The sequence below is a fragment of the Dunckerocampus dactyliophorus genome, chromosome 2, assembly GCF_027744805.1.
Source record: "Dunckerocampus dactyliophorus isolate RoL2022-P2 chromosome 2, RoL_Ddac_1.1, whole genome shotgun sequence".
NCBI classification, from domain to species: Eukaryota; Metazoa; Chordata; class Actinopteri; order Syngnathiformes; family Syngnathidae; genus Dunckerocampus; species Dunckerocampus dactyliophorus.
The window spans coordinates 51,292,911-51,320,008 of NC_072820.1; the positions used below are offsets into that span (position 1 = coordinate 51,292,911).

Genomic DNA, 27,098 nt, shown 5'->3' on the forward strand with positions numbered 1-27,098 from the left:
TATTGCACATCTAGAGTACGTTAAAAACTGTATTTAGAAGGAAATTCACTTATCACAGTCAAGTGTGGAACCAATTAAGCATGAGGGATTACTGTACTATTAAGATTAAAAGATGTGGCAGCTGTAACAATGATTTGTCATTGAACTGCAATAAAGGAGGTGTTAGTGTATCACTATATTCATCAACAGATAAATTGGAATGTGCCACTAAAAATGCCATTACGATGAGTTGTCGTGACGCGACACAGCCTCATTCTAATGTGTTGGTGAACAAGGGCCAACAGGTGGCACCAAAAAAACCAAACAGTTTTTTTTTTATAGATGTTAAATCTGTTTATTTGTAGTGGTCTGCCACAAATAAATACATGTAGAAATAAACGACACGTTAGAAGTAAAGCAAATCACCATGAAAACTAGTGGCTTATCAAGTCCCATCCCCCTCCTTCAACCCTTCCACATTGACGTCAGCTCTCCACCCACCCCCCCGGCTACTGTGACATACCCTTGCGTGTGACAGAGAGAGAGAGAGAGCAAGCATACGGGATGCCCCGGTGCCAACATATGCCAGGGGGATTTAGCGCATCAGTCTTAGTGTGTGTGTGTGTGTGTGCGTGCGTGCGTGTGCGTGCGTGCGTGCGTGCTGCCAAAGAGCGGGTGTTCTGCTGTTTGCCGAGATAAGGAGCGTTTCCCTGTGTTGTTCCCTTCTCCTGTCAGTCATGTTGTGGGCTTCCATTGTCTACATTGTGTATTGTCCTGGCCTTCCATAATGGATGATTTTCACAATACACGAGGTAAATACACAGGTGCTTTACTGCAACCTTACCTGGCAAGTCATCCCATCCCATGTGTGTATGGTCTATGCCAAGCCAACTAATGAGTTCCTGTGCTATCAGTGAAGGCACATGTCACCCACAGTATACAGTATATGTGCAGCAAAGATGGACATCCACACATCTGGCATTGTCTTTCACACTACTCTCTTATCATTGCAATCTTTGGCAATTTCAGGCTGTGACTATCAGTAAGTCAAGTGTGATTTTGGCAGAATGAATATGCAGCAAAAGATGAGTAAAACAGTGCTATGATTGAATGTTTTTGATGTGCTCCACAGTGAGTTGGATATCTGGAACCCCCAGCCATTCCATGCAGAGGTTCCCACAGACTGGTGGGACAGCGAGGCAGACAAATCGCTGCTCATTGGTGTTTTCAAACACGGTAAGCAACAACTATCGACACACTAAAATCTTTGTAAAAGCACTCATATTCAGGCCAGGGGTGTCCATACCTTTTTCAGTGGGGGCCACATAGTGAAGAATGAAAAGATGCATTGATATTGGTAGATGCTAAGAAGTTACACTGCATAAAGGTCATAAAGGTGAAAAAGTCTATTATTCATATACACTCCACTCTTGGCGCTTTCGCCCATTTTTGCTGGGGTGTTTTTCTTTTGGTTTTTTTCCAAAATACGTATTTAAACTTTCTTTATAAATTATCTTCTGATTTTTTGTGGGTAATATAGCAACTTTATTCCCATAATATTCTAACTTTTCCCCCCAAACCTAATTTCCCAAAAATTACAACGACCGCATTTTACTTCCTTTCCCACAGTGTTCTGACTTTTAACAAATCAATTTCTAAATATTTCAACTTATGCGACTACAATTACATTTTTCTTCATATTACACAATTATTCTCATAACTCTTTTTCATTACAATATTACTTTTCACTTTTTGATATTATTTTATAATATGACTTTTGTAAAATGGGCCACAGTGTGGCCTAGCGGTTTGATGTTGGCCACACAGTCAAGCAATGTGGAAGACCTGGGTTGGATTCTCCCTTGGGCATTTCTGTGTGGAGTTTGCATGTTCTCCCCATATGTGTGTGTGGCTTTTCTCCGGTTACTCCGGTTTCCTCCCACATTCCAAAAACATGCATGTTAGCTTCATTGGAGACTCTAAATTGTCCATAGGTTTGAATGTGAGTGTTTGTCTACAGTATGTGCCCCGCCATTGGCTGGACACCAGTCCAGGGTGTACCCCACCTCTCACCTGAAGTCAGCAAGTCATATACAGTCAAACCTGTCTTAGCAGCCACCTTTATAGAATGGCCACCTGCCTATAGCAGCCACTGAAAAATCCCCCCCAGCAAATTTACATGTTATAGACCCTGTGTATAGCAGTCACCTGTCCAATTTGGCCAGCGGCCACCCATTTTGTCTCCCTTGGTCAATATCTGACCGCATATAGCGGCCAAATTACCGACTCAAGTAGAAGCTTCATGTACAAAAAAGTTTTGTTTTTCAATCAATGAAGCTGTCGTGTGTAGACTTTAATTACTGAGTCCTAGCTCAGTCACAATCATTTACAAGATCCACACAAACTGTCAGTTGTTCCACATAAAAAAGCCATCTTTTTTTGAGCTTGCTATTTCCTGGTCAAACATGTAACTTTAAGAGCATTTGCACCAAAACATTACCGCAAAGTAGGCTGGGAACAGGACGTGCTCCCAGCGACGCTACAATAAAAAAAACATACGCTAGCATGCATGCGGCAGCGGAAGCAAAACTGAGTTGGGTTGTACTTAATTGAAGTATTTTAGAATGTACTCACGTTATTTTTCATCAATCCTCATCCACAAATCCATCAAAGTCCTCATCTTCTGTATTTGACACAAACAAAGCCGTCTTCTTTTCCGTTCGCTACTAGTCTGTTAACTTGTCAGTGTTATTCAGCTCCGAAGCAAAGAAGAAAACTTCTCCTGTTGCTTCTGCCAACTTTATTTCTTGAACGCGGCCACCAGACAGCAGCTCAGAACACACACACATCTCTCAGCATCGTCTCTCCTTCCTGCTTGCCCACAAGGCAAAGGTTAAACAAGCCCCACTACATAGCTTTCATAGCTGTCAATACTGTAATGCTGCTTGTTGTGGGGAAGGAGAGACTCACGTCGCCGATGCACTTTAATCGCTTTATTAACAGCTTTATTAAGCCTCTAGCTTCCTTTTAGTAAGTAAAAACCTTGGCTATGATTGCACTACATTGTCATGTAGACCTACAAAGTACACTTGGAAGAACAAGAGGTGAATAAATGTATTACAACTGATGTGAAACTGATGAAGGGTAGGATTAAATAAGATTTGCTTCTTCCTAATCCTTTTTGGACATGCAAAATTGTGAATTGTACTATGTGATGTGCTACTGTTTGACTCATATGCATGTTCAGGATTAAAACCATGAACCATGATAATAACAAGCCTAGTAGTGCTGTACAACCTTTATCCGCAGTCCACAGTGCCCTCTACTGTTCAACTGGACGCCAACCTGTCTATAGAGGCCACCTGTCTATAGCTACCACTTTTGCAGACTCCCTCTAGTGGCCGCTATAGACAAATTTGACTGTATATACCATATTATGTGTGTGTGTGTGTGTCTCTGTCTCTGTCTCTGTCTCTATCTATCTATCTATCTATCTATCTATCTATCTATCTATATACTGTATGTATATATATATATACTGTATGTATATATATTTGTATGTATGTATATATATTTGTATGTATATATATATATATATATACTGTATGTATATACAGTATATTTTTATGTATGTATATATATATGTATGTATGTATGTATGTATGTATCTCAATCCCACTGACATACCTTCCATAGAGGAAGCAGAGACTTAGGACACGAACGCGGACAGTTCCATCACCGTGGCTGAGGTATCTGGGGTAGTCAAAATGCTCCCCAGTGGGGTGGACGAGTTTCGCCCTGAATTCCTCAAGACTCTGGATGTTGCGGGACTGTCTTTGCTGACACGTCTCCTCAACATTGCGTGGAAGTCAGGAACAGTACCTCTGGATTGGCAGACTGGGGTGGTGGTCCCCCTTTTCAAGAAGGGTGACCGGAGGGTGTGTTCCAACTATAGGGGGATCACACTCCTCAGCCTCCCTGGGAAAGTCTATTCCAGGGTGCTGGAGAGAAGGGTACGACCGTTAATCGAACTTCGGCTACAGGAGGTGCAATGTGGTTTTCGTCCTGGTTGCAGAACACTGGACCAGCTCTACACCCTTGCAAGGGTACTGGAGGGTACTTGGGAGTTTGCCCAACCGGTCTACATGTGCTTTGTGGACCTGGAAAAGGCATTCGACCGTGTCCCTCGCGGTGTCCTGTGGGGGGTGCTCCGGTGGCGCGCTACTACGTGCCATTCAGTCCTTGTACAACCGGAGCAGGAGCCTGGTTCGCATTGCTAGCAGTAAGTCAAGCCTGTTTCCGGTGAACGTTGGCCTCCGCCAAGGCTGCCCTTTGTCACCGATTCTGTTCATAATTTTCATGGACAGAATTTCTAGGCGCAGCCAAGGTGTCGAGGGAGTCCAGTTTGGGGGCACGAGGATCTCATCTCTGCTATTTGCAGACGATGTGGTCCTGATGGCCTCATCGGGCTGTGATGAAGCGTTTACTGGGACGGTTTGCATCTGAGTGTGAAGCTTCTGGGATGAGACTCAGCACCTCCAAATCCGAGGCCATGGTTCTCAGTCGGAAAAGGGTGGATTGCTCCCTCCGGGTTGGGAATGAGGTCCTGCCCCAGGTGGAGGAGTTAAAGTATCTCGGGGTCTTGTTCACGAGTGAGGGAAGGGTGGAGCGTGAGGTCGATAGACGGATCGGCGCAGCGTCTGCAGTAATGCGGTCGCTGTACCGGACCGTCGTGGTGAAGAGAGAGCTGTGCCGGAAGGCAAAGCTCTCAATTTACCGTTCGATCTATGTTCCCACCCTCACCTATGGTCACGAGCTTTGAGTCATGATCGAAAGAACGAGATCGCGGATACAAGCGACTGAAATGAGTTTTCTTCGTAGGGTGGCGGGACTCACCCTAAGAGATAGGGTGAGGAGCTCGGTTATCCGGGAGGAGCTCAGAGTAGAGCCGCTGCTCCTTCACATCGAGAGTAGCCAGCTGAGGTGGCTCGGGCATCTAGTCCAGATGCCTCCCCCGGACGCCTCCCTGATGAGGTGTTTTTGGGCATGCCCAGCTGGGAGAAGGCCCCGGGGAAGACCTAGGAGATGCTGGAGGGATTATGTCTCACAGCTGGCCTGGGAACGCCTTGGTGTCCTTCCGGTGGATCTGGAGGAGGTTGTCGAGGACCAGGAAGTCTGGGCTTCCCTACTGAGACTGAATGAAAGTGAAAAAATGATGCAGCACAGTGGTCCATTTTGCTAAAATGTCATTGTAGCAACTCAAAATGATTCTCCATAGTTTGTGTGGCCGACTTTCGGTCGGCCTCGAAGAGGTTCTGGCAAACCGTCCGGCGCCTCAGAAAGGGGAAGCAGTGCCCGGTCCACACTGTTTACAGTGGGGACGGGAGCCTGCTGACCTCGACTGAGGATATAGTTGGGCGGTGGAAGGAATACTTTGAGGCCCTTCTCAATCCCACTGACATACCTTCCCTAGAGGAAGCAGAGACTGAGGATACGAACGCGGACAGTTCCATCACCGTGGCTGAGGTATCTGGGGTAGTCAAAATGCTCCCCAGTGGCAAAGCTCCGGGGGTGGACGAGTTTCGCCCTGAATTCCTCAAGGCTTTGGATGTTGCGGGACTGTCTTGGCTGACACGTCTCTTCAACATTGCGTGGAAGTCGGGAACAGTACCTCTGGATTGGCAGACTGGGGTGGTGGTCCCCCTTTTCAAGAAGGGTGACCGGAGGGTGTGTTCCAACTATAGGGGGATCACACTCCTCAGCCTCCCTGGGAAAGTCTATTCCAGGGTGCTGGAGAGAAGGGTACGACCGTTAATCGAACCTCGGCTACAGGAGGTGCAATGTGGTTTTCGTCCTGGTCGCGGAACACTGGACCAGCTCTACACCCTTGCAAGGGTCCTGGAGGGTACTTGGGAGTTTGCCCAACCGGTCTACATGTGCTTTGTGGACCTGGAAAAGGCATTCGACCGTGTCCCTCGCGGTGTCCTGTGGGGGGTGCTCCGGGAGTATGGGATTGGTGGCGCGCTACTACGTGCCATTCAGTCCTTGTACAACCGGAGCAGGAGCCTGGTTCGCATTGCCAGTAGTAAGTCAAGCCTGTTTCCGGTGAACGTTGGCCTCCGCCAAGGCTGCCCTTTGTCACCGATTCTGTTCATAATTTTCATGGACAGAATTTCTAGGCGCAGCCAAGGTGTCGAGGGAGTCCAGTTCGGGGGCACTAGGATCTCATCTCTGCTATTTGCAGACGATGTGGTCCTGATGGCCTCATCGGGCTGTGACCTGCAGCGTTTACTGGGACGGTTTGCATCCGAGTGTGAAGCTTCTGGGATGAGACTCAGCACCTCCAAATCCGAGGCCATGGTTCTCAGTCGGAAAAGGGTGGATTGCTCCCTCCGGGTTGGGAATGAGGTCCTGCCCCAGGTGGAGGAGTTCAAGTATCTCGGGGTCTTGTTCACGAGTGAGGGAAGGTTGGAGCGTGAGGTCGATAGGCGGATCGGCGCAGCGTCTGCAGTAATGCGGTCGCTGTACCGGACCGTCGTGGTGAAGAGAGAGTTGAGCCGGAAGGCAAAGCTCTCAATTTACCGATCGATCTATGTTCCCACCCTCACCTATGGTCATGAGCTTTGGGTCATGACCGAAAGAACGAGATCGCGGATACAAGCAGCTGAAATGAGTTTTCTTCGTAGGGTAGCGGGACTCACCCTAAGAGACAGGGTGAGGAGCTCGGTTATCCGAGAGGAGCTCAGAGTAGAGCCGCTGCTCCTTCACATCGAGAGGAGCCAGCTGAGGTGGCTCGGGCATCTAGTCCGGATGCCTCCCGGACGCCTCCCTGGTGAGGTGTTTTGGGCATGCCCAGCCGGGAGAAGGCCCCGGGGAAGACCTAGGACACGCTGGAGGGATTATGTCTCACAGCTGGCCTGGGAACGCCTCGGTGTCCTCCCGGTGGAGCTGGAGGAGGTGGTCGGGGACCGGGAAGTCTGGGCTTCCCTACTGAGACTGCTGCCCCCGCGACCCGGACCCGGATAAGCGGAGGAAAATGGAATGGAATGGAATAGTTTGTGTGGCCCCCACGTGCTTGTACGCATGCCTGACAACGTCGGGGCATGCTCCTAATGAGACTACGGATGGTGTCCTGGGGGATCTCCTCCCAGATCTGGACCAGGGCATCACTGCGGTACCTGGACGCATGGAGGAGATTCCAGGAGACAGGTAGTTACTCCAGGAGAGCTGGACAGGGCCGTAGAAGGTCCTTCAACCCTCAGCAGGATCGGTATCTGCTCCTTTGTGCAAGGAGGAACAGGATGAGCTCTGCCAGAGCCCTACAAAATGACCTCCAGCAGGCCACTGGTGTGAATGTTTCTGACCAAACAATCAGAAACAGGCTCCATGAGGGTGGCCTGAGGGCCCGACGTCCTGTAGTGGGCCCTGTGCTCACTGCCCAGCACGGTAGAGCTGGATTGGCATTTGCCATAGACCACCAGAATTGGCAACTACACCCCTGGTGCCCTGTGCTCTTCCCTGATGAGAGCAAGTTCAACCTGAGCACATGCGACAGATGTGAAAGGGTCTGGAGATGCCGTTCCTCCTGGTCCACGACAATGCCCGACCTCATGTGGCTAGTGTATGCAGGTAGTTCCTGGAGGATGAAGGAATTGATACCATTGACTGGCCCCCACGTTCACCTGACCTAAACCCAATAGAACACCTCTGGGACATTATGTTTAGGTCCCTCCGGCGCCGCCAGGTTGCTCCTCAGACTGTCCAGGAGCTCATGGATGCCCTGGTCCAGATCTGGGAGGAGATCCCCCAGGACACCATCCGTAGTCTCATTAGGAGCATGCCCCCACGTTGTCAGGCATGCGTACAAGCACGTGGGGGCCACACAAACTACTGAGAATCCTTTTGAGTTGCTACAATGACATTTTAGCAAAATGGACCAGTGTGCTGCATCATTTTTTCACTTTCATTTTTGGGGTGTCTTTGATTTCCCCCCTCTATAGGGTGATCATTTTCATTTCTATCAAATGATGTGGCATCATTTTGTTACTGATACATCACCCACTTATTATCAGGAAACATATTCAACATCATTTTTCCCCCAGTTTAGATCTGATGTGTTTTTGAAGTATTCCTCTAATTTTTTTGAGTAGTGTATATGTATGTGTGTGTGTGTGTGTGTGTGTGTGTGTGTGTGTGTGTGTGTGTGTGTGTGTATATATATATATATATATAACAAGAACAACATCCGGGCAATGAACAGCTATGCCCTGCCAGTGATCAGATACCCTGCTGGGATAATAAGCCGGCCAAAGGAGGAAGTTCAGACCGCAGATGTTAAAACACGGAAGCTGCTCACCATGCGCGGAGGGTACAACCCGAAATCCAGTATCCAGAGGCTATACGCTAAGCGCAAAGAGGGAGGCTGAGGATTAGTGAGCAACAGGACCACTATCCAAGACGAAACATCCAAGCTCCAAGAATACATCAGGAAGATGGCCCCAAGAGATGAAGCACTTAGTGAATGTCTCAGGCAGTGGAAACTGGAAAAGAAAGATTTGGAGGAACCACCATGGAGGAAAAACCCCTGCATGGGATGTACCACCGACAGATAGCTGAAGTGGTGGATATTAATGAGTCCTACCAATGGCTAGAGAGTGCTGGACTGAAGGACAGCACAGAGGCGCGAATCATGGCAGCACAGGAGCAGGCCTTGAGCACCAGAGCAATAGAGGCCCAGATCCACCACACCAGGCAGGATCCCAGGTGCAGGCTGTGCAAAGAGGCCCCTGAAACAGTCCAGCACCTAATAGCAGGGTGTAAGATACTGGCAGGAAAAGAATACATGGAACGCCATAACCAAGTAGCTGGTATAGTGTACAGAAACATCTGTGCAGAATATGGACTGGACACCCCTAGATCTCAACGGGAAACACCTCCCAAGGTGGCGGAAAATGAGAGGGCTAAGATCCTGTGGGACTTCCCAATACAGACCGATAAGATGGACATGATGATCATGGATGAGCAGCAGAGGACAGCCATTGTGATGGATGTAGCCAACCCCAATGACGCAATATTAGGAAAAAGGAACACCAGAAACTAGACAAACACCAGTGTGTGTGCGTGTGTGTGTGTATGTATTTGTGTGTATATATAATAATAATACTGAAATATTAAAGACATTTTTTTTTACGTAATATGAGAAACGAACAAAACAAAATAAAGTTGTCATTTTTGAAAAATGAGGTTGGAGAAAAAGTTCATATTATGGCAATAAAGTCGTAATGTGGAAATAAGGTCATATTACAAGAATGTTGAAATATTTGGCAAATGTAAAAGACATGAGTGGGGGCAGAGCGAAGATAAGTTGATACTAATAACATCTTCACAAAGCTGAGATGCATTGTTTTTCTTCAAAAATATATACATTGTTAGCATATTTACACGTGTTGTTTCACCAAGTATCAAAGTTGCATCCTTTCTTGTTTCACTATGTGGCCCTCACTGTAAAAAGCTTTGGACTCGCCCCTTGTCCCCCCAAACGGCTGTGACCTAACCACACCAGCACTGCCTTGGCTTTCTTTACAAGCCTGTAAATATGACAGTAGCCCCACGTACACACATCCGCCAGTTGACAGGTGTTGCTATGGTGACGGCGGGGGGCAGCTGTCGACCTCAGTGTGCCGTGAGGTGAGACTGAGGTGTTTTCCGTCAGTGAGCTGTGTCTGTAACACAGGTTCATGTCACACAGACATGCATTTCATGTTTTGGACATGGATTTATAAATGTGGTAGCTGACTTGCCTGGAACTACCAACAATGAGGCCATTCGTTGGATGGAGACCCTCATTCATATTAAATTGGTATCATTGTAATCATTTCTCCATCATTCCCGCCCTGTATGATTCAATTAGGACTGACACACACTCACAACATAGGACTACAAAAGGCTCACCCGTAGTGAATCGTCATCTCCAGTCACTGGGGAGGCCACACACACACACACACACACACACACACCTACACACACACACATGCACAGCACCTCACATGTGTGCACATACGCCAGAGTGATGACCTGTGAAGGCCCCAATCATTCATGTGTGTGAGATGCTGAGGAAGAACCTTTGCTTCATGCACTTTCCACTTCTCCCTCTGCATTTTCACTCAACCCACTTTTTCCCTTCCTTTACCCCGTTTCTCCCTTCTTCATGTGTCTCAGTGGGTTCTACACATCTAATCTGTTCTGCCTGATTGCCCGTAACAGACACACACTAGTTCACTTTCACAGACACCATGACACACATTTTCCTCTCCGTCCGCTTGCTCCTGCTTTCACAAAGCTCACACAAAGTAGCACCTGCAGACTCCCGTGGACACGCACGCACATGCACACGCACATGCACACGTAAAAGGGCAGACAGCAAGAGAGTGTTGGACGCACACGTGTGCTCAATCGTACACACAGACAGGCTGTCTTGCCAGCAGCTGGTTGCTGGGATCTGCCCTTCTGCTACTGTTTTTCTCTCCTTTCATTTGACAGTCAATGCTTGTGGCATGTACTGTGTGTGTGTGTGTGTGTGTGTGTGCGCCCGCCCGCCCGCCCGCCCCACATGAAAGAATGGTTGATATCTAATAGCCTATATCACCCTCAGCTTTTTAAAAGTCCTTCATTTCCTCTTCAGGCTATGAGAAGTACAATTCCATGCGCGCCGACCCCACCCTGTGTTTTTTGGAGCGGGTGGGCATGCCTGACGCCAAGGCTATCGCTGCCGAGCAGAGGGGCACCGATTTGATGGCAGATGGTGCTGAAGGGTAAGAAAGCGGGCGCTGATGACCAAAAGCTTCTTTTTCTCTCCCTCCCTTTTCCTTTCTCATTTTAGTATTGCTTTGCCATGTTTGGCACATATCAAATGTCCACATTTGACATGTGTCTACAAGAGAGAGAAGTATGATCTCAGGGAAAAACTAAACTTAAAACATTTATACACGACCACAACGCTAAAAACCCACAGCATTTCAGTATGTGGAATGAAATGATGGGACGGATTGAGTAGGAAAGTCAAACAAAGCACCAAGATGAGAGATTTCAATAAACAATACAAGCAGTTGATGTTTGCAAAATACAAGGAAGAAGAGTCTTCAACTTGTTTTGTTATGTTTGTCTCTATTCATTACCTATTTATTATTATATTGATGACTATATGTGATTATTCTTTATGATTGTGGAAAAACCTTGACAATTATGTTAGCATATTGTTACATTACCTTCCCACTGTTCTACATTATGTATTAAAAGATCACATGTGAAATACAGGAAGTGAATAAATGTACAACGGATGGGGGGTAGGATTAAATAAGCTTTTGCTTCTTCCGAGTCCTTTTGGACATGTGGGACTATAACTTGTACATATGTTAAATCAATTAAACCAGTACCTAACAAATATCATCATGTGACATTTTGAGGCACGTGAATACAATCATGAATTTTCCAGTCTGTGATAAAAGTAAAAGATTTGTGGATATGTGAATCTCATCTCACAAGTATAGGAAGTGGAAAGGAACCGTTTTTTTTCTTCTTTTTTTTTTTAATTGTCAAATGTTGAACTTCTTGCGTTCCAACAGTGAGGATGAGGACCCAGAATACAAGCCCCTCCGGATGCCTTTTAAGGATGAAATGGACGACTTCACCAACTCTCCACTGGATGACAAAGATGACATTGGGGAGGGTGAAGCAGAGGGTAAATATAAGATACGAAGCTTTATTGTCATTCCATTCTTACAGAAAGGTTTTGACATAGCAAAGTGGTGACATTGCTGTCTTAACACGCTAAAAGCACTATACCGTAGATCCAAGGTTCCCAAAGTGGACTACGGCAATTGTCATGGGGCTACGTGAATAAAAATGAAAAACAATTAGTGCCTAACAGTCACAATTACGAGTGTGCCTGAACACCTCACAGTGCAAAGAGAGTGGAGTATGAAGTTGTTAATTGCTCTGTGTGCATCATACGAACAAATAAGTACGTTTGATGATGATATTTTGTGCATTTTTTGTGCATTATTTTAAGAGGGTTTCATTTATATCGGTGTTCTACTCCCTGCACGGTGCAGGGAATTGACTTTTTCCCTTTCAAAATCGTAGCAAAGAGGGCAAGGAAGAGGAATTTCCAACACCTTGTTTGATGATCACGTTGTGAAGCACTTAGCAAGATGATATGGCCTGCACCATTTGTAGTTTCACTCTTGTGTGTAGGCATGGTGAGAGTTGTGCATAAATGTACGCATTTTTCTAAACACAAGAACAATTGGATAAATCTCATACTTGGCGTAGGAATGTTCTTACGGACGCTCGACACACATCTCAGCAGTGGTTTGCTTTGCAAAACATCAGAAAAAGGCAAAAATGTCAAAGCTGATGTGTGCGACTGTCATGTTTTGCCTGAAACAAAGATAATAGGTCTGCTCATGGATGACTAAGGACGTTCAAAAATGGTCACATTTGAGAGGCTGAAATCAGTATATTTACAGTACAGTTTTACTGTAAATGAAACCATTCATCCGTGACCACAACATTTGTCAAATTGGATAATCGATGAATCATCAATTCGTTGCAGCTTTCATGACATTACTACTATCAGGAGAACCAGAGTATAGAGGGGGCGGAGCCACCTGGCGTGGCCCAGCAAGGTGCACTGTATTCGGGCACACACTCAGAGCGGCCAATGTGACGCCACGGAGGTCTCTGGCAAACCTTTTACAGTTTTCAAACACCATGTCCCTGATGTTTCAGGTGGCTGATAAGGTTTTTTTTATGTAGTTGATGGTTTTCCCCCTCATCACAGACAATTTGCTACAAGTAGCATGTGAAATGTCGTGCTGGGAAAGTGAGCTCAGAGAAAGTTACGACAAGCCATTAACGTCACAGACAGGAGAAAGAAGTGCTTGATCTGGGTGATGTTCACTCATTGGAGCATTTCTTTAAAATGATTGGTTATCTGAGCTATTTTTAATGTTATCAGATTTATAGGTATGACATAATTCGCTTTGCTAAATATGGGACAGCTAATTGCACCGCTGCTGTATATGTATCTTTTGTTTGTTTCATCCTGAATGTGGTTCTATTTATTCCCACTCTTGAAGGTAAATCTGCTGAAAATGGTCAAGGTGTGCTGTCCATGGGTGGCGCTGCAGGTTCCAGCGAGCGGCTCTATTGGCCTGCGGCTTCGGCTCTGACGGCGCGCCTGCGCCGGCTCATCACTGCCTACCAGCGTTCCAATCGCCGGGAGCAGCTGCGCCAGGAGGCCCTGAACAGACCCGACGGTCGCAGACGACGGCGCCGGGACTTCCTACCTGCCATCACCATGGTTACTGAGGCAGGAGGAACGGCAGCAGCCTATATCCAAGATCCGACCACAGTGTTCATGGCTGAAGGAAGCGCCTATCTAGCTAAAGGAAGTGCGTATTTTGCTAAAGGTGGGCAGTTCATGTCAGAGGAGTCCCCAGTGATGACCACAAATTCCTTGATGAATGATGGCGCCATGTACTATAAAGAAAGAAGACAAAGGTAGGACACATTTTTCAATTAGTCTTCCCTCATTCATGGCAGTTACTTGATTCCATACCTGACCACGATAAGCCAATTCAGTAGGATTCAATACTAATAAATTGAATATTTTCATCGTTGGAGCATAGAAAACCTGTTTATGACTTTATTCATACGGTTAAAGAGGAGGCAGGTGATGGAGTCCAGGTGAAAACGGAGCAAGACAAGGTTGTGGCTGAGGAAGAGGATGTCATGGCGTGTTCATCTCAGCCACGGCGTGTTCGTCTCAGCTTGACGCTTCCACCCAAACTCGCACAACACAAACGGGATGTCATCAAACTGAACGCCCATCCATCCATTAATGGGCCCGTGTCACGGGGGGCAGCAGTCTCAGTAGGGAAGGCCAGACTTCCCGGTCCACGGCCACCTCCTCCAGCTCAACCGGGAAGACACCAAGACGTTCCCAGGCCAGCTGTGAGACATAATCCCTCCAGCGTGTCCTAGGTGTGCCCCAGGGCCTTCTCGGAACACCTCACCAGGGAGGCGTCCGGGAGACATCCAGACTAGATGCCCGAGGCAGCTCTACTCTGAGCTCCTCCCAGGTGACCGAGCTCCTCACCCTATCTCTTAGGGTGAGTCCAGCTACCCTACGGAGGAAACTCATTTCAGCCGCTTGTATCCGCGATCTCGTTCTTTCGGTCACGACCCAAAGCTCATGACTATAGGTGAGGGTGAGAACATAGGGGCGGTAAATTGAGAGCTTTGCCTTCCGGCTCTGCTCTCTCTTCACCACGACAGTCCGGTACAGCGACCGCATTACTGCAGACGCTGCACCGATCCGCCTATCGACCTCACGCTCCAACCTTCCCTCACTGGTGAACAAGACCCCGAGATACTTGAACTCCTCCACCTGGGGCAGGACCTCATTCACAACCCGGAGGGAGCAATCCACCCTTTTCCGACTGAGAACCATGGCCTCAGATTTGGAGGTGCTGAGTCTCATCCCAGAAGCTTCACACTCGGATGCAAACCGTCCCAGTAAACGCTGCAGGTCACAGCCCGATGAGGCCATCAGGACCACATCGTCTGCAAATAGCAGAGATGAGATCCTAGTGCCCCCGAACTGGACTCCCTCGACACCTTGGCTGCGCCTAGAAATTCTGTCCATGAAAATTATGAACAGAATCGGTGACAAAGGGCAGCCTTGGCGGAGGCCAACGTTCACCGGAAACAGGCTTGACTTACTACTGGCAATGCGAACCAGGCTCCTATTCTGGTTGTACAAGGACCGAATGGCACGTAGTAGTGCGCCACCAATCCCGTACCCCCGCAGCACCCCCCACAGGACATCACGAGGGACACGGTCGAATGCCCTTTCCAAGTCCACAAAGCACATGTAAACCATTTGGGCAAACGCCCATGTACCCTCCAGTGACCTTTCAAGGGTGCAGAGTTGGTCCAGTGTTCCGCCACCTAGACGAAAACCATATTTCGACCGAGGTTCAACTAACGGTCATACCCTTCTCTCCACCACCCTGGAATAGACTTTCTCAGGGAGGCTGGGGAGTGTGATTCCCCCTATCGTTGGAACACTATAGGGGGCTCACCACCACAACTGGCACCGGCCACCTTGAGGCCGCAGCTCCGATCGGCTGCCTGAGCAATGGAAGCACGGAATAGAGCCCATTCGGACTCGATATCCTCGTCCTCCCCCGGGATACAGGCGAAGCTCTGCCGACGTTGAGAGTTGAAGACTCGACAAACAGGAGACTCAGCCAAAAGTTCCCAGCACACCCTCACTACACGTTTGGGTCTACCAGTTGTGTCCGGCATCCTCCCCCGCCATCTAATCCAACTCATCACCAGGTGGTGATCAGTTGACATCTCAGCCCCGCTCTTCACCCGCGTGTCCAGAACATGCGGGCGCAGGTCTGATGATACGACTACAAAGTCGATCATAGACCTGCGGCCTAGGGTGTCCTGGTGCCATGTGCGCTTGTGGACATCCTTATGTTGGAACATGGTGTTTGTGATAGACAAACTGTAGTCGCACAGAAGTCCAACAACAACACACCGCACGGGTTCAGATCAGGGAGGCCGTTTCTCCTAATCATGGCCGTCCAGGTCACACTGTCATTGCCCACATGGGCGTTGAGTCTCCCAGCAAAACGACAGAGTCACCAGTTTGGGTGCTCTCTAGCACCCTTCTGATGGACTCCAAGAAGGCTGGGTACTCTGAACTGCCATTCGGCGCGTATGCACAAATGACAGTCAGGACCCTTTCCCCAACCTGAAGGCGTAGGGAAATGACCCTCTCGTTAGCCGGGGATGACTCCAACACAGAGGCACCTAGACGGGGGGCTATTAATAAGCCCACACCAGCTCACCGCCTCTCCCCTGCAGCAACTCCAGAGTAGAACAAGGTCCAGCCCCTCTCAAGGAGTTTGGATCCAGAACCCAAACTGTGGGTCGAGGTGAGTCCGACTATATCTGGTCGGAATGTCTCAACCTCTCTCACAAGTTCACGCTCCTTCCCCGCCAGAGAAGTGACATTCCATGTCCCAAGAACCAGATTTGGCCGCAGAAGACCAGGTCGCCCAGGCGCCTGCCCTCGACCTCAACCTCACCTAGGACCTGTTTGCTTTGGGAGACCCTACCAGGGACATATAGACCCAGACAACATAGCTCCTAGGATCATTCGGGCACAAAAAACACCATGGTAAGGTGGTGATTCACAGAGGAGTCCCTCACTCACGGTGCAACCAAAAATAATACACAATATTGTGGGAAATTACCCAGCATACCTTGCGGGTAATATATTTGTATAAAATAGTATTGTTTTGCATGTACTGTATATATTGAGTAGTCTGTGGTGTTCCACGTGTTATTTTTAGCTCCACTGAGTAAGGTAGACGTTTGGCACTCAAGCTTTACCAATGAAGGGAAAATTAGATGGGATTTTTACCAGTAAACAGGGTCATGATCGAGATTTTCAGCACAAAATGGTGGGTTTTCATTAAAAAAATAAAAAATAAATAAAATCAAAATATAAATATATTGCTAGTTTTCCCATGAATACATGCAAATATGGACCTCTCTATGCATGCACTGTAAATATATTGCTAGTTTTCCCATGAGTACATGCAAATATGGACCTCTCTATACATGCACTGTAAATATATTGCTAATTTTCCCATGAATACATGCAAATATGGACCTCTCTTTGCATGCACTGTAAATATATTGCTAGTTTTCCCATGAGTACATGGAAATATGGGAGTTTCTGTGCAGTTCCCAACAAGCACATGTAGTATAATGCAGTTCAACCCTTTGCAATTAGACCAAAGTTTTCTTCTTTCTCCATGGTAAAATATTATCTTGTTTATTTTTGTCTTTCTCTCAGATGGACGCGTCGTGAGGAAGCTGACTTTTACCGTGTCGTGTCGACTTTTGGAGTCATCTTTGACACCCAACGTCAGAAATTTGACTGGATGCAGTTCAGAGCCTTTGCCCGATTGGACAAGAAGACGGATGAGAGCCTGGAGAAATATTACTACTCCTTCATCGCAATGTGCAAATGCGTCTGCCGCATGCAGGTCAAGAGCGACACAGGTGAGGAATGAGACACAACCACACATTTTCCAGCCTATGATATTCTCATCCTTTTGAATTGTACCTTTTGCAGAGCTCTCCGACCCATCGCTGATCATAGATCCCATTACGGAGGAACGTGCTTCCCGCACCCTCTATCGCATTGAGTTGCTTCGTCGCATCCGGGAACAGGTGCTCCCCCATCCTCTGCTCTCTGAACGCCTTAAACTCTGCCAGCCCTCTCCAGACCTCCCAGAGTGGTGGGAGTGTGGCCGCCACGACAGGGACCTCCTCATCGGGGCCTCTAAGCACGGCGTGAGCCGGACTGATTATCACATCCTGAACGACCCCACCTTGGCCTTCCTGGAGGCGCACCAGCGCTTCACCAGCCAACGAGGGACCGTGGTTAACATGGGAGAACTTGCCAAAGCCGGGATAGAAACAGCTGAAAGCGCCTCCACAGCGCTCCTCACGTCTGCAGAGCTGGCAAGTGCTGCATCCGCCGTTAAGATGGCCATTCATACAGTTAAAGAGGAGGCAGCTGATGGAGTCCAGGTGAAAATGGAGCAAGACAAGGCTGCGGCTGAGGTCAAAACGGAGGCTGAGGAAGAGGATGGCAATGGTGCACTGTGCATAAAGACTGAAACTGCTGAAGAAATGAAAAATGAGACCGAGGTTCTGGGTGACAAACGAGCCGCAGTGACAAAAGTTCAAGAAGAAGGCAAGACTCTGCCAAAAAAAGAAAACCAGGAGAGCTGTGAGATGAAAGAGACTAGTTTGAAGCCAACGGATGACCAAGACAAAGAAGTCATGGAAGGGAAGACAAGTGTAGCTCCAGTTGAAGCTTCAATCGAGCAGATTACACAGAAGTTCCCGGAAGAAGCTCAAGCACAAACGGGCCACACGACGACCACAGAGAAGGAAGACCAAGCAGAGAAGCAGGACTGCAAGTCTGCTAAATCTCCAAAGTCTCCAGACACCGAGAAAAGCCCAGAAGAGGAAGAGGAGGACAGGATGGATGAAGATGACAAATCAGAGAAATCCTCGATGGCTGAAGGTATCACAACAACAATAAGAATAATCATCTAGATTTGATGGTCTTATTTAAAATAGAACTGCAATGAAGGATTCTTGCTTAGTGGATGAATGTGAAGCTCGTTGCAAATGAAAGCCTGGGAATAATGCACTTCTTTCATTTGGACACAAACATTCTTCCAAACTTGAATATTAACAGCATTTTTTCTTATCAAAAAGAAATATTTGAATGTCTGCTTGGCACCTTCACATTCACACTTCACTAAGCAAGTTAGCCATCACTTAATGTAGTATAGTATATGTAGCGTACACTGTGCATATAATATCAAATATCATGAGCTTATATTGATATTTATCTTTGACAGCTACCAGCACTCACAATCACAACAATTAGTGGTTTGGTTGGCAACCACTGATCTGTACTAATAAATCTGGATAGACCATTGGTCAATGACTTGTGAAGCCACGCGGCCGCCAAATTGCCACTCACAAGAAACTCTTGTCGGACTTATGTGAGAACTTGTGAGTTGTTAAGTGTGTTGTTAGTTTGTTAGCCACTCACACTAAATGCAAGGTTAGTCTTCACACTAACCTCGCACAACAGGTGTGCTTGAGCTTAGTCATAAGGACTCTATGATCATTTTTAAACATTCTGTCCATATCATACCATACCTGAGTCATGGGGGGCTGTGGGGGCTATGTAAACAAACGACCACCACTAGACTACTAAATCATTTGCGGTTGCTTGCAAATATTAAAAAATGTTGTTTTTTTACCCGAATTTCAAATGAACCCCCATATGGAGACAATGTTTATATATTATTACATATTATATTACATATTATTCCTGTGGTTTTTGTTCAAATATATTTCTATATCAGAAAAGAGCTTATTTCTATTTCATAACACAAACAAAAATATCATCAAAATGTGAACTGATTTTAAAACCTGTCTCTTTTATGATTCATATTTTACTTGAAGGAATGGGAGAATCTCCCCGCTTTTTAATGTCAAATATAGATGTTGTGTTAGCCTCTTCATCTGCTTTGTACACTATGTACGCTGTGCCAATGTAGTCTGCTACGTACGACATGTGAGTGGTTAGATGGCGTCTCTGTGGCTTCAGTGGCTTGGACGGGCGGGTGCGATGTATGAGCTATCCACATTTATTAGTACAGATCAGTGTCGGCAACACACTGGAAAAGAGGCAGAAATGGCCTTCACCGTAAAAGCTGACGTGTGAATTTAAACCTGCAGTAAATGCTGCTTCTGGCCATCAGTCTGATTCTTGCCTCACCCAACAGTTACTGACACCTAGTGGCTAATGTAGAGTACCACATTCCCAATTCTGCCTTGTATTTGTATTTGAGTTCATTGAGCCGTTCTTATGCTGAAATGCTTCATTTAGGCCAAGGACAAGCACAGTTTGCTTAAACATGCATGCGTATTCCTAATGGGCCCATTTCAACCACAGCAATGACTTATGAGTGAGGGTGTGACTGTACTGTGATTAGCCATGCTGTCCTACCACTAGCGTTTTCTTTGTTGTGTAGTTGAGCTTGTTGTACATTTTGTGAAGTGAAATGTCATTTGCCCGCCCCCATCAACACACGTCATTTGGTCAGAGGCCTATTTCTGCTTTCCCCTTATGAGTTGACAGAGTTCAAATGGGTCCCGAGTTCCAGGGGCAAGCTGATTAAAATGAGTTTGTGTCCCTTGATGACACTTTTTGAAGCGCTTTTTAATGAAGTGGTAAAATGTGACCATCCCTGTCTTTCTTTAGTGAGTGCTGCGTCCGAGCAGAAGAACTTTGATGAAGAGAGTATCGCGTCTTTGAGCACGTCGGCTCGAGATGAAACCAGAGATGGGTTTTGCCCCGATGACCTAGTGGAATCTTCTGCTCTGCAGGCCTTGGGGGACAGAAATTACGTCTACGCACTCTGGCCTAAGGTGAGTCTCATGCAATGAGCAAATGGCATCATTTCCTGTATAATCAGACATACAAGGGTGAGTTTGTAGCCGTGAATAAATGCAGAGGTGAAGCTACAGACATCTAATCATTCCAAGATATATCTTAACCTGCCACTCTTCTCCACGCCACAGGATCGTGTGATGATTAACAGGATGGACAACATCTGTGAAGCCGTCCTGAAGGGCAAGTGGCCTGTCAACAGACGCCACATCTTTGACTTTCCTAGCAACATGCTGCCTGGACATGTCTCCACCATGACCACGGCGGCGGTAGCCACATCAACAGAGAGTCCGCTGCAGAGGCGGAGCTTGGGCGAGCTGGCCATGACTGGGATCCACGCCCCTTACAGCGGGAGTGAAGATAAGACGCTTTCCCCGCAGGTTCATGTGAGAACATATAGGGCCTTAAGCCCAACTTAGCTCCTTTTAACATTCCAAGTAGTGAACAGTGGAAAACTTTACACTGTACAATCACCATTTATGTGTATCAAAATACACACTAATGTACGTGCAATACAATACTCTTTTCAACTACGGTTTTACCCGCAAGGCATGCTGGGAAGCCCACCAGCACACTTCCCCAACAGGAAGTTACCCAGCATTCCTTGCGTATGTCCACAACCGCTTATGGGGCATCAAGATAATCAGGTACCACGGTTAGCGTCCACCCCGGTTAGTGTGTTTTTCAGTTAATGCTAGAAATTTACACTCAAATGTTTCCTCTGTTTACGTACATTCTCTGCTGAGCGTACACTACGGTGCATGTCCTGTTGTTATTAATACACTGCATGAGTCCAGCTGTGGTCTTGATGGATTTTTATCACAAAACATCCTTAGTTGTAACAAAGAAGCTAGCTTGCTAAGGTACAAAATGGCAGCTGGAAGCAGAAGTCAGCTACGTCTAGGATGCGTGACTCTTAAAATGTTAACACAAAACACTTTTATATTTTGACCATTCTAAATGCATATAATTGATGGATGAAACCTTCTACAAAAATGTGATTGTTCCCAAAGACACCATGTGGCAACCAGATGCCACACGGACACCACCTTCCTGTTTTGCCATGACTAATTTCTTCAATTCAATGTTTCTCACCTTCTTTATCAAAATGCTGCCCCTTGAAACTCTCTGTGGCTCCGTTTTGGGTTAATGAGGCGAGAAACATTATTGAATTGTAGAAATAAGTCATAGCAAAACAGGAAGGTGGTGTCTTTGGGAACACTCACATCAACAATCACATCTTCAATGAAGGTTTTAAAAAACAGAAAAGTGCATCTCCCCCTTTCATTCTACATTTCTATGTATTTCCAATAGATTTCTGCATGTCAAACTGTAAAGCCGTGTTTTGTGTTAACATTTTTGGCTTTCTGGAACAGATGAACGAGTGACATTATTCCTTATGGATAAAATGACACGAACACACCCTGACATTGTTGTGCTGCAGGACAATGCTCTGGGTCTAACGGTGCCTCGGCAGAGGAGGAGAAGGAGGAGGAAGATCGAGATTGAGGCAGAAAGAGCAGCCAAGAGGCGCAACCTGATGGAGATGGTTGCCCAGCTGAGAGAGAGCCATGCCACCATGGAGTCCCAGAGCCAGGCCATAGATCTCACCAAGGTATGCTTAGGCTAGAAGCCGGCCTACAAGAAACAAGGTGTGAAGTGAAAGGGCTTGGCTTTCTGCTCAGGGTGTGCAGCACAAGGCTTCTCCATCGTTGGCTGGCTTCCCCAGCGCTCTGGTCACCAACCCCTCTTTCAAGGCCCAAATGGAACTGCTGCAGCAAGCCCCGCCCTCCGGACACAGAGCCAATGGTTCGCTGGAGGCTGACCTACCGATGATGAGGAGGAGGCGGGGCCGCAGGAAAAATGTTGAGGGCCTGGAGCTGCTGTTTATGTCTAACAAAAGAGCTGGAAGAGGGGTAACTACTCCATATCATACATGACATATAAACTATATAATCCATAAATGAAATATTGTTCATGCTCAGGATGATGGTGATGGGGCCAAGGTTTCAGGTGTGGAAGGGCTCCGGGATGCCGCTCGTGCCCATAGACCCCTGGCTGTCTCGGAGCAGAGTCCCAGTGGGAGATCTCTTGCGTCTGGCAGCGTGGAGGAGGAAGAGGCCACAGTTTCCAACAAAGAGCTGGGGGAGTGGCTGAGGCAGCACCCCACGTACACTATGGACATGGCTGGATTTACACCAGTACGTCCCGTTCTACTTCTCATTCATCTGTCTGGCTTCATCCTTTTGATTTGAATCCATGTATTGCTTGTGTATGTAGAAGAATGAAGAGTTGCTGCTGTCTCAGTTCTCCAAACCCAAGCAGAAACGTCATCGCTGTCGAAACCCCAACAAGATTGACATCAACACCCTGACGGGAGATGAGAGAGTGCCTGTGGTCAACCGCCGTAACGGACGCAAGGTCTCATCTGTGCTTTTACAGTCTCCTTTTTGTGTGTGTGAAACTAATGGTGTATTTTCTGCCTGTAGATGGGAGGGGCCATGGCTCCACCAATGAAGGAACTTCCCAGATGGTTACTGGAAAACCCGGAATTTTCAATTGCGCCTGACTGGACAGATATTGTCAAACAGTCGGTTAGTAGCTGTTTGTGAAGTTGATTTGAACTCAGCCCTGCACACATGTTCGCATTTTATTGCATTTGGACAGCACTGTGCCACTGGAGCACAACAAAACCTCCAGTCTCTCTGTGTAGCATCAAGTGCACATCCAAAAACATTCTTGACCTGTCTCTTTACTTACCATCATGTCTGTCCTTGCCAGATTTTGACTTCCATTGGGGGGCTCAATGTGTCCCTTATGGTCATTGCTTAAAGCTGCAACCAGCACAAACTTTATCCACTCTTTCCTTCGTCATAGCAGGATATCATGGTCATCACATAAACCATGTATGTATGACACATCTTTATCATGGTAATGCATGGACACCCTTTTCAGATGCAATCAGTGTTTTACATCGACACCATGACACCACCATCTGTTAGACTACAGCATCAGTGGGCCATCTTTTGGTGGAACGTATCAACTGTGCACATTACTATGCTCTGTACCATTTTCCGTCCACACTGATGAAGAGCTATAAAAGCGGGGGTGTCCAAAGTGTGGTCTGGCTTAGCTTTTGCTTGGCCCACAACACATTGGAGAAAAAAAATCAACAAAAAAATCCAGCAAAAATCTGTAACATATAAAAAGAAAAGGCCACTAACTAATAGAAGGGTGTCTAAGACCCAATGGTTTGGAATTAAGGTCTTAAAACTCTGGTGTGCAAACTGCAGCCCGCGGCACTTTGGAAAAATCTCAATACAAAATTGAAAATTCAACATTAATTTTACAAGAATAAAGTCAAAATAGTAAGAAAAAAGTTGTCATTTTATGGGAAAAAAATAACATTTTTAGTAGCATAAAGTTGAAATATTATTGAAGAAATGTGTGTTTTTGAAGTTGTGGTGGGATTGAGGAGGTCTTCCAAGTATTCCTTCCATCCATCCACAACATTGAGTCAAGGTCAGCAGCACACCATCCTCACCATACACAGTGTTGCCTCAGCAGCCGCCACCACCACTCATGGGGTTGGGTGCAGAGTGAGCTGGGTGGGGGCACGGGTCCTGACTTTTTGTGCTTATGTGCCAAACAGCAGTTCAGAATACCCGCCCATTGTGGAGTCCCTAGAGGGGGTACTGGACTGTGCTCCCTTGGGGGATTCCCTTGTTATATTATGGGAATAAAGTCCAAATATGATGGAGAAAAGAAAAGACATAATACATCTCTTCCATAGAGATGTTTTTGTTTTTTAAATAATAAAACCAACCTTTGGACCCCCATGTCTTGAAATGTGTGTAATGTGTATACTAACGTAGATACTGTTTATAAATGCGTGCAGGGTTTTCTCCCAGAAGCTATGTTTGACCGGCTGTTGACGGGTCCCGTCGTCAGGGAGGAGGGCGTCCGTCGTCGCGGACGGCGACCCAAATCTGAGATAGCGAAGGCGGCGGCCGCTGCCCAAGTAGCCGTGGCTCAGGCTGCCCAGGCGTCGCTGGCCACAGCTGCTTCCTCTGCAGGTAAGAAGTGAAGGCTTGGTTGCCTGAGAGATGGCAGTGTTGTCTCATTGATGACGGTGATGGTCGTTGTTGCAGGAGGCATCAATCCTCTGCTGCTCAACAGCCTGTTTGGAGGAATGGACCTGTCGTCCTTGCAGAGCCTCCAGTCTCTCCAGCTGGCTGCTGGTCTCATGGCTTTCCCTTCACCTTCTGATCCCAAGCAGGCCGCCGCCTCCATGCTGCCCCTCATGCTGCCCGGCATGGGAGCTCTCCCCAACATGTTCAGCCTGGGCGGCCTCTTTGGTAGCAACTTGGCCACCACCGGCACCGCTTCCAACACCACGGCGGCATCGGCATCAGGGAATGCCAACGGAACCACCGATGGGGACGTGGAAGAAGGAGGTGAAGAAGCCACAAAGAGGAAGAGAAAGGAGGAGGAGGAGGAGGAGGTGGTGGTGGAGCAGAAGGAGATGGCAGATGATGGGACTGAAGGCAACAACGTCACAAAGAACAACATCCAGAAAGATGACGAGGAAGGTGAAGAGAACGTGGAGAAATCCCAAAGCGCTGCCCCTCAGATGCCAGCTGCTGATTCTCCGGCCGCCACCTCCATCAACAGCGAAGCCGCTTCTCTGCTGGCCGCCGCCGGCATGTCTGCCAACTCTCTGGCGTTTAATCCTTTCCTCCTGTCCACCATGGCCCCCGGCCTCCTCTACCCCTCCATGTTCCTTCCTCCTGGCCTGGGAGGACTCAGTCTGCCTGGCTTCCCCACCTCCTCCACCTTGACCGACCTCCAGAGCGCCATGGGTGTGCTGGGGGGCAACGCCGCCACCACCACCAGCCCTTCAAAGGACGACGACAAGGTGGAGACGACGGTGGAGGAGGAGGAGGAGGAAGAGGAGGTGCGAGGAGGCGAGAGTGACTTGGTGGGGCAGAACGTGGCTGCCAGGGGGCCCACAAGCCAAGCTGAGGTATCCATGGTGGGGGAGGGGGGAATGGTAGGTGATGAGGAAGAGGAGGGGGCGTCTCCAAGGGAGAAGGACTAGTGACACCAATAAAACCTGAAATCTAATTCCCCCCCCACCACCACCACCACCACCACCTTAACACACCTCCACCATCAACTAGCCTGTTTTCTTTTTCTGGCTTTTACTGATTTGTTCTTGTTTGGCATTTCCTGTGTGTCAGTGAGGCGCGGGGGGGTTCAAGTGAAATCTTTGAGTGTAGTCAGGGAAAAATCAGACTGTTGGCCAGTTTGCATCTCCACTCTCAAATAGGACTTCGAGTTCCAGTAGTGCTATTAATACTTGTAGTATTATTATTATTATTGTTCATCATTATTGTTATTGCTGAGCTCAGCATGCAAACTTTTTTTTTTTTTTTTGTCCAGCCTGCTTGTTTTTTCGGGCAGCCTCTCGTCTTAAAGGCTGGTGTGGTGGAGCTGCTGGGGGGTGTTGGAGTTCCCCCACGTCTCTCTCTCTCTCTCTCTCTCTCACACACACACACACACATACACACACACACACAGACAATCTACAGCCTACCACTACACTGAAGCCCTAAATACCCCCCGCCCCCAATGCTGCCCTGATACTGTTAAGCCAGTCACACACACTGTTTGAAACCCATTTCCAGTCTTTCCACTGCTAGCCTTCAGTCCTCGGAAGGGACGTTCGTAGCACAGAGGAGGTAGACTGGGTCTGCCCCGCCAGTACACCAACCGCCCACCCCCACCCCGGATTGACTCTTTGCACGGGACGTTCCTCACCTTTGAACATCGCCACCTGCTAGCTTCCCCGTGCATGCTGCTCCCGTCTGGTGAAGACTAGTTAGTCACACACTGATGCTACAAACACAACACAAGTTCACACTTCTTTCCTTTTTCATTTCATTTGTTGGAAAAGCAAGAAGCGGCGCTTGAATTGTTTCCTTTTACAAATGTGCTGAGATGGATATTTGAAAGTCCGTTCATACATCCTCTCATGCGCGTCTCCTGTCTGTGATGCTGACACAGCAATAACCAAGGCAGCTTTTGAATGTTCCCACATAACTCGCCCAGCACACACACACACACACACACACACACACACACACACAGACTATGAATAAACCACAAGTGTCGTATTACTAGAAAATAAAGTGTGAGAAGTACTGCAATCACTCTGTTCCTGTTGATGCACTGGTGTTGAAAGAAATAATCAGGTACCTTTTATTACTTAGCTACTTTTCTTGGAAAAAAAATGGACTTTTTGTTACTTTTAGCCAGCAAGCTGAAGAGCATTACCTCAAAATTCTTATCTAGCCTTGAAGTTTACAGACTTATAATGTAAATGTTTTTTTTCTTCTTTTCTTTTGAGTGTGTGTGTCTTTGTTTGTTTTTTGGAGACATGTATGATGAATTGTAGCGATGATGCTTTTAATAAAAGTGAATCATGATATTGGCCTAGGAAACCAAAGCACCGCCTCTGCTTGATGTCTTTTCTAATGCTTCATTTCAGACCCACAGCCTGGGATGGAAGATGCAGCAAGCAGCTAATCTTTCCCCTAGAGATTGCAAGCACCACCCTCAGGCCAGACTCAGTGCTATGGTCCCCTCCACTAAAGGTGGTCAACATCCTAGAGATTCACAGTCCCATAGGAGGAGGCTGTGCCACACAGACCTGGCAGCAGATGCACAACAAGGAGGATGGAAGGCCAAGGTCTATCCAGCTGAAGTAGTATGCAGAGGTTTTGTGGCTGCTTCTACCAGCAAGCTCATGAAAGACCTTGGCATTCATGGACGGGCTCTGCGACAGACAAGATCATTCTCTGAAGCGGCCAGTGGCAAAGGGGCAAGAGGAAGGACCCTTCCTGGGCTCAAAGACATGGGCACACTTGGTATGCAAGGTGTTGCCGATTAGGTCTCTGGAGGTGTCATGTGCCTA

General features: G+C 47.4%; 1 protein-coding gene across 5 annotated transcripts in view; it reads left to right on the plus strand.

Moving 5' to 3' along the window:
• chd7 (chromodomain helicase DNA binding protein 7) overlaps positions 1-26,296 on the plus strand; it is an 83,179-nt gene extending 56,883 nt beyond the window's left edge. For 3 of the 5 annotated variants that reach the window (XM_054800467.1, XM_054800486.1, XM_054800477.1), the window contains exons 27-41: positions 1,112-1,215; positions 10,661-10,790; positions 11,601-11,716; positions 13,119-13,542; positions 16,925-17,133; positions 17,207-18,169; positions 19,931-20,097; positions 20,251-20,505; positions 21,564-21,734; positions 21,805-22,035; positions 22,105-22,320; positions 22,400-22,540; positions 22,609-22,713; positions 24,018-24,195; positions 24,271-26,296. In XM_054800467.1, the coding sequence (XP_054656442.1) occupies positions 1,112-1,215; positions 10,661-10,790; positions 11,601-11,716; positions 13,119-13,542; positions 16,925-17,133; positions 17,207-18,169; positions 19,931-20,097; positions 20,251-20,505; positions 21,564-21,734; positions 21,805-22,035; positions 22,105-22,320; positions 22,400-22,540; positions 22,609-22,713; positions 24,018-24,195; positions 24,271-25,220 (4,360 nt within the window). In that variant the 3' untranslated portion in view covers positions 25,221-26,296. The remainder of the gene's footprint in view (positions 1-1,111; positions 1,216-10,660; positions 10,791-11,600; positions 11,717-13,118; positions 13,543-16,924; positions 17,134-17,206; positions 18,170-19,930; positions 20,098-20,250; positions 20,506-21,563; positions 21,735-21,804; positions 22,036-22,104; positions 22,321-22,399; positions 22,541-22,608; positions 22,714-24,017; positions 24,196-24,270) is intronic. The other 2 variants (XM_054800505.1, XM_054800495.1) reach the window with 2 other exon arrangements.
• Positions 26,297-27,098: the final 802 nt, after the last annotated feature.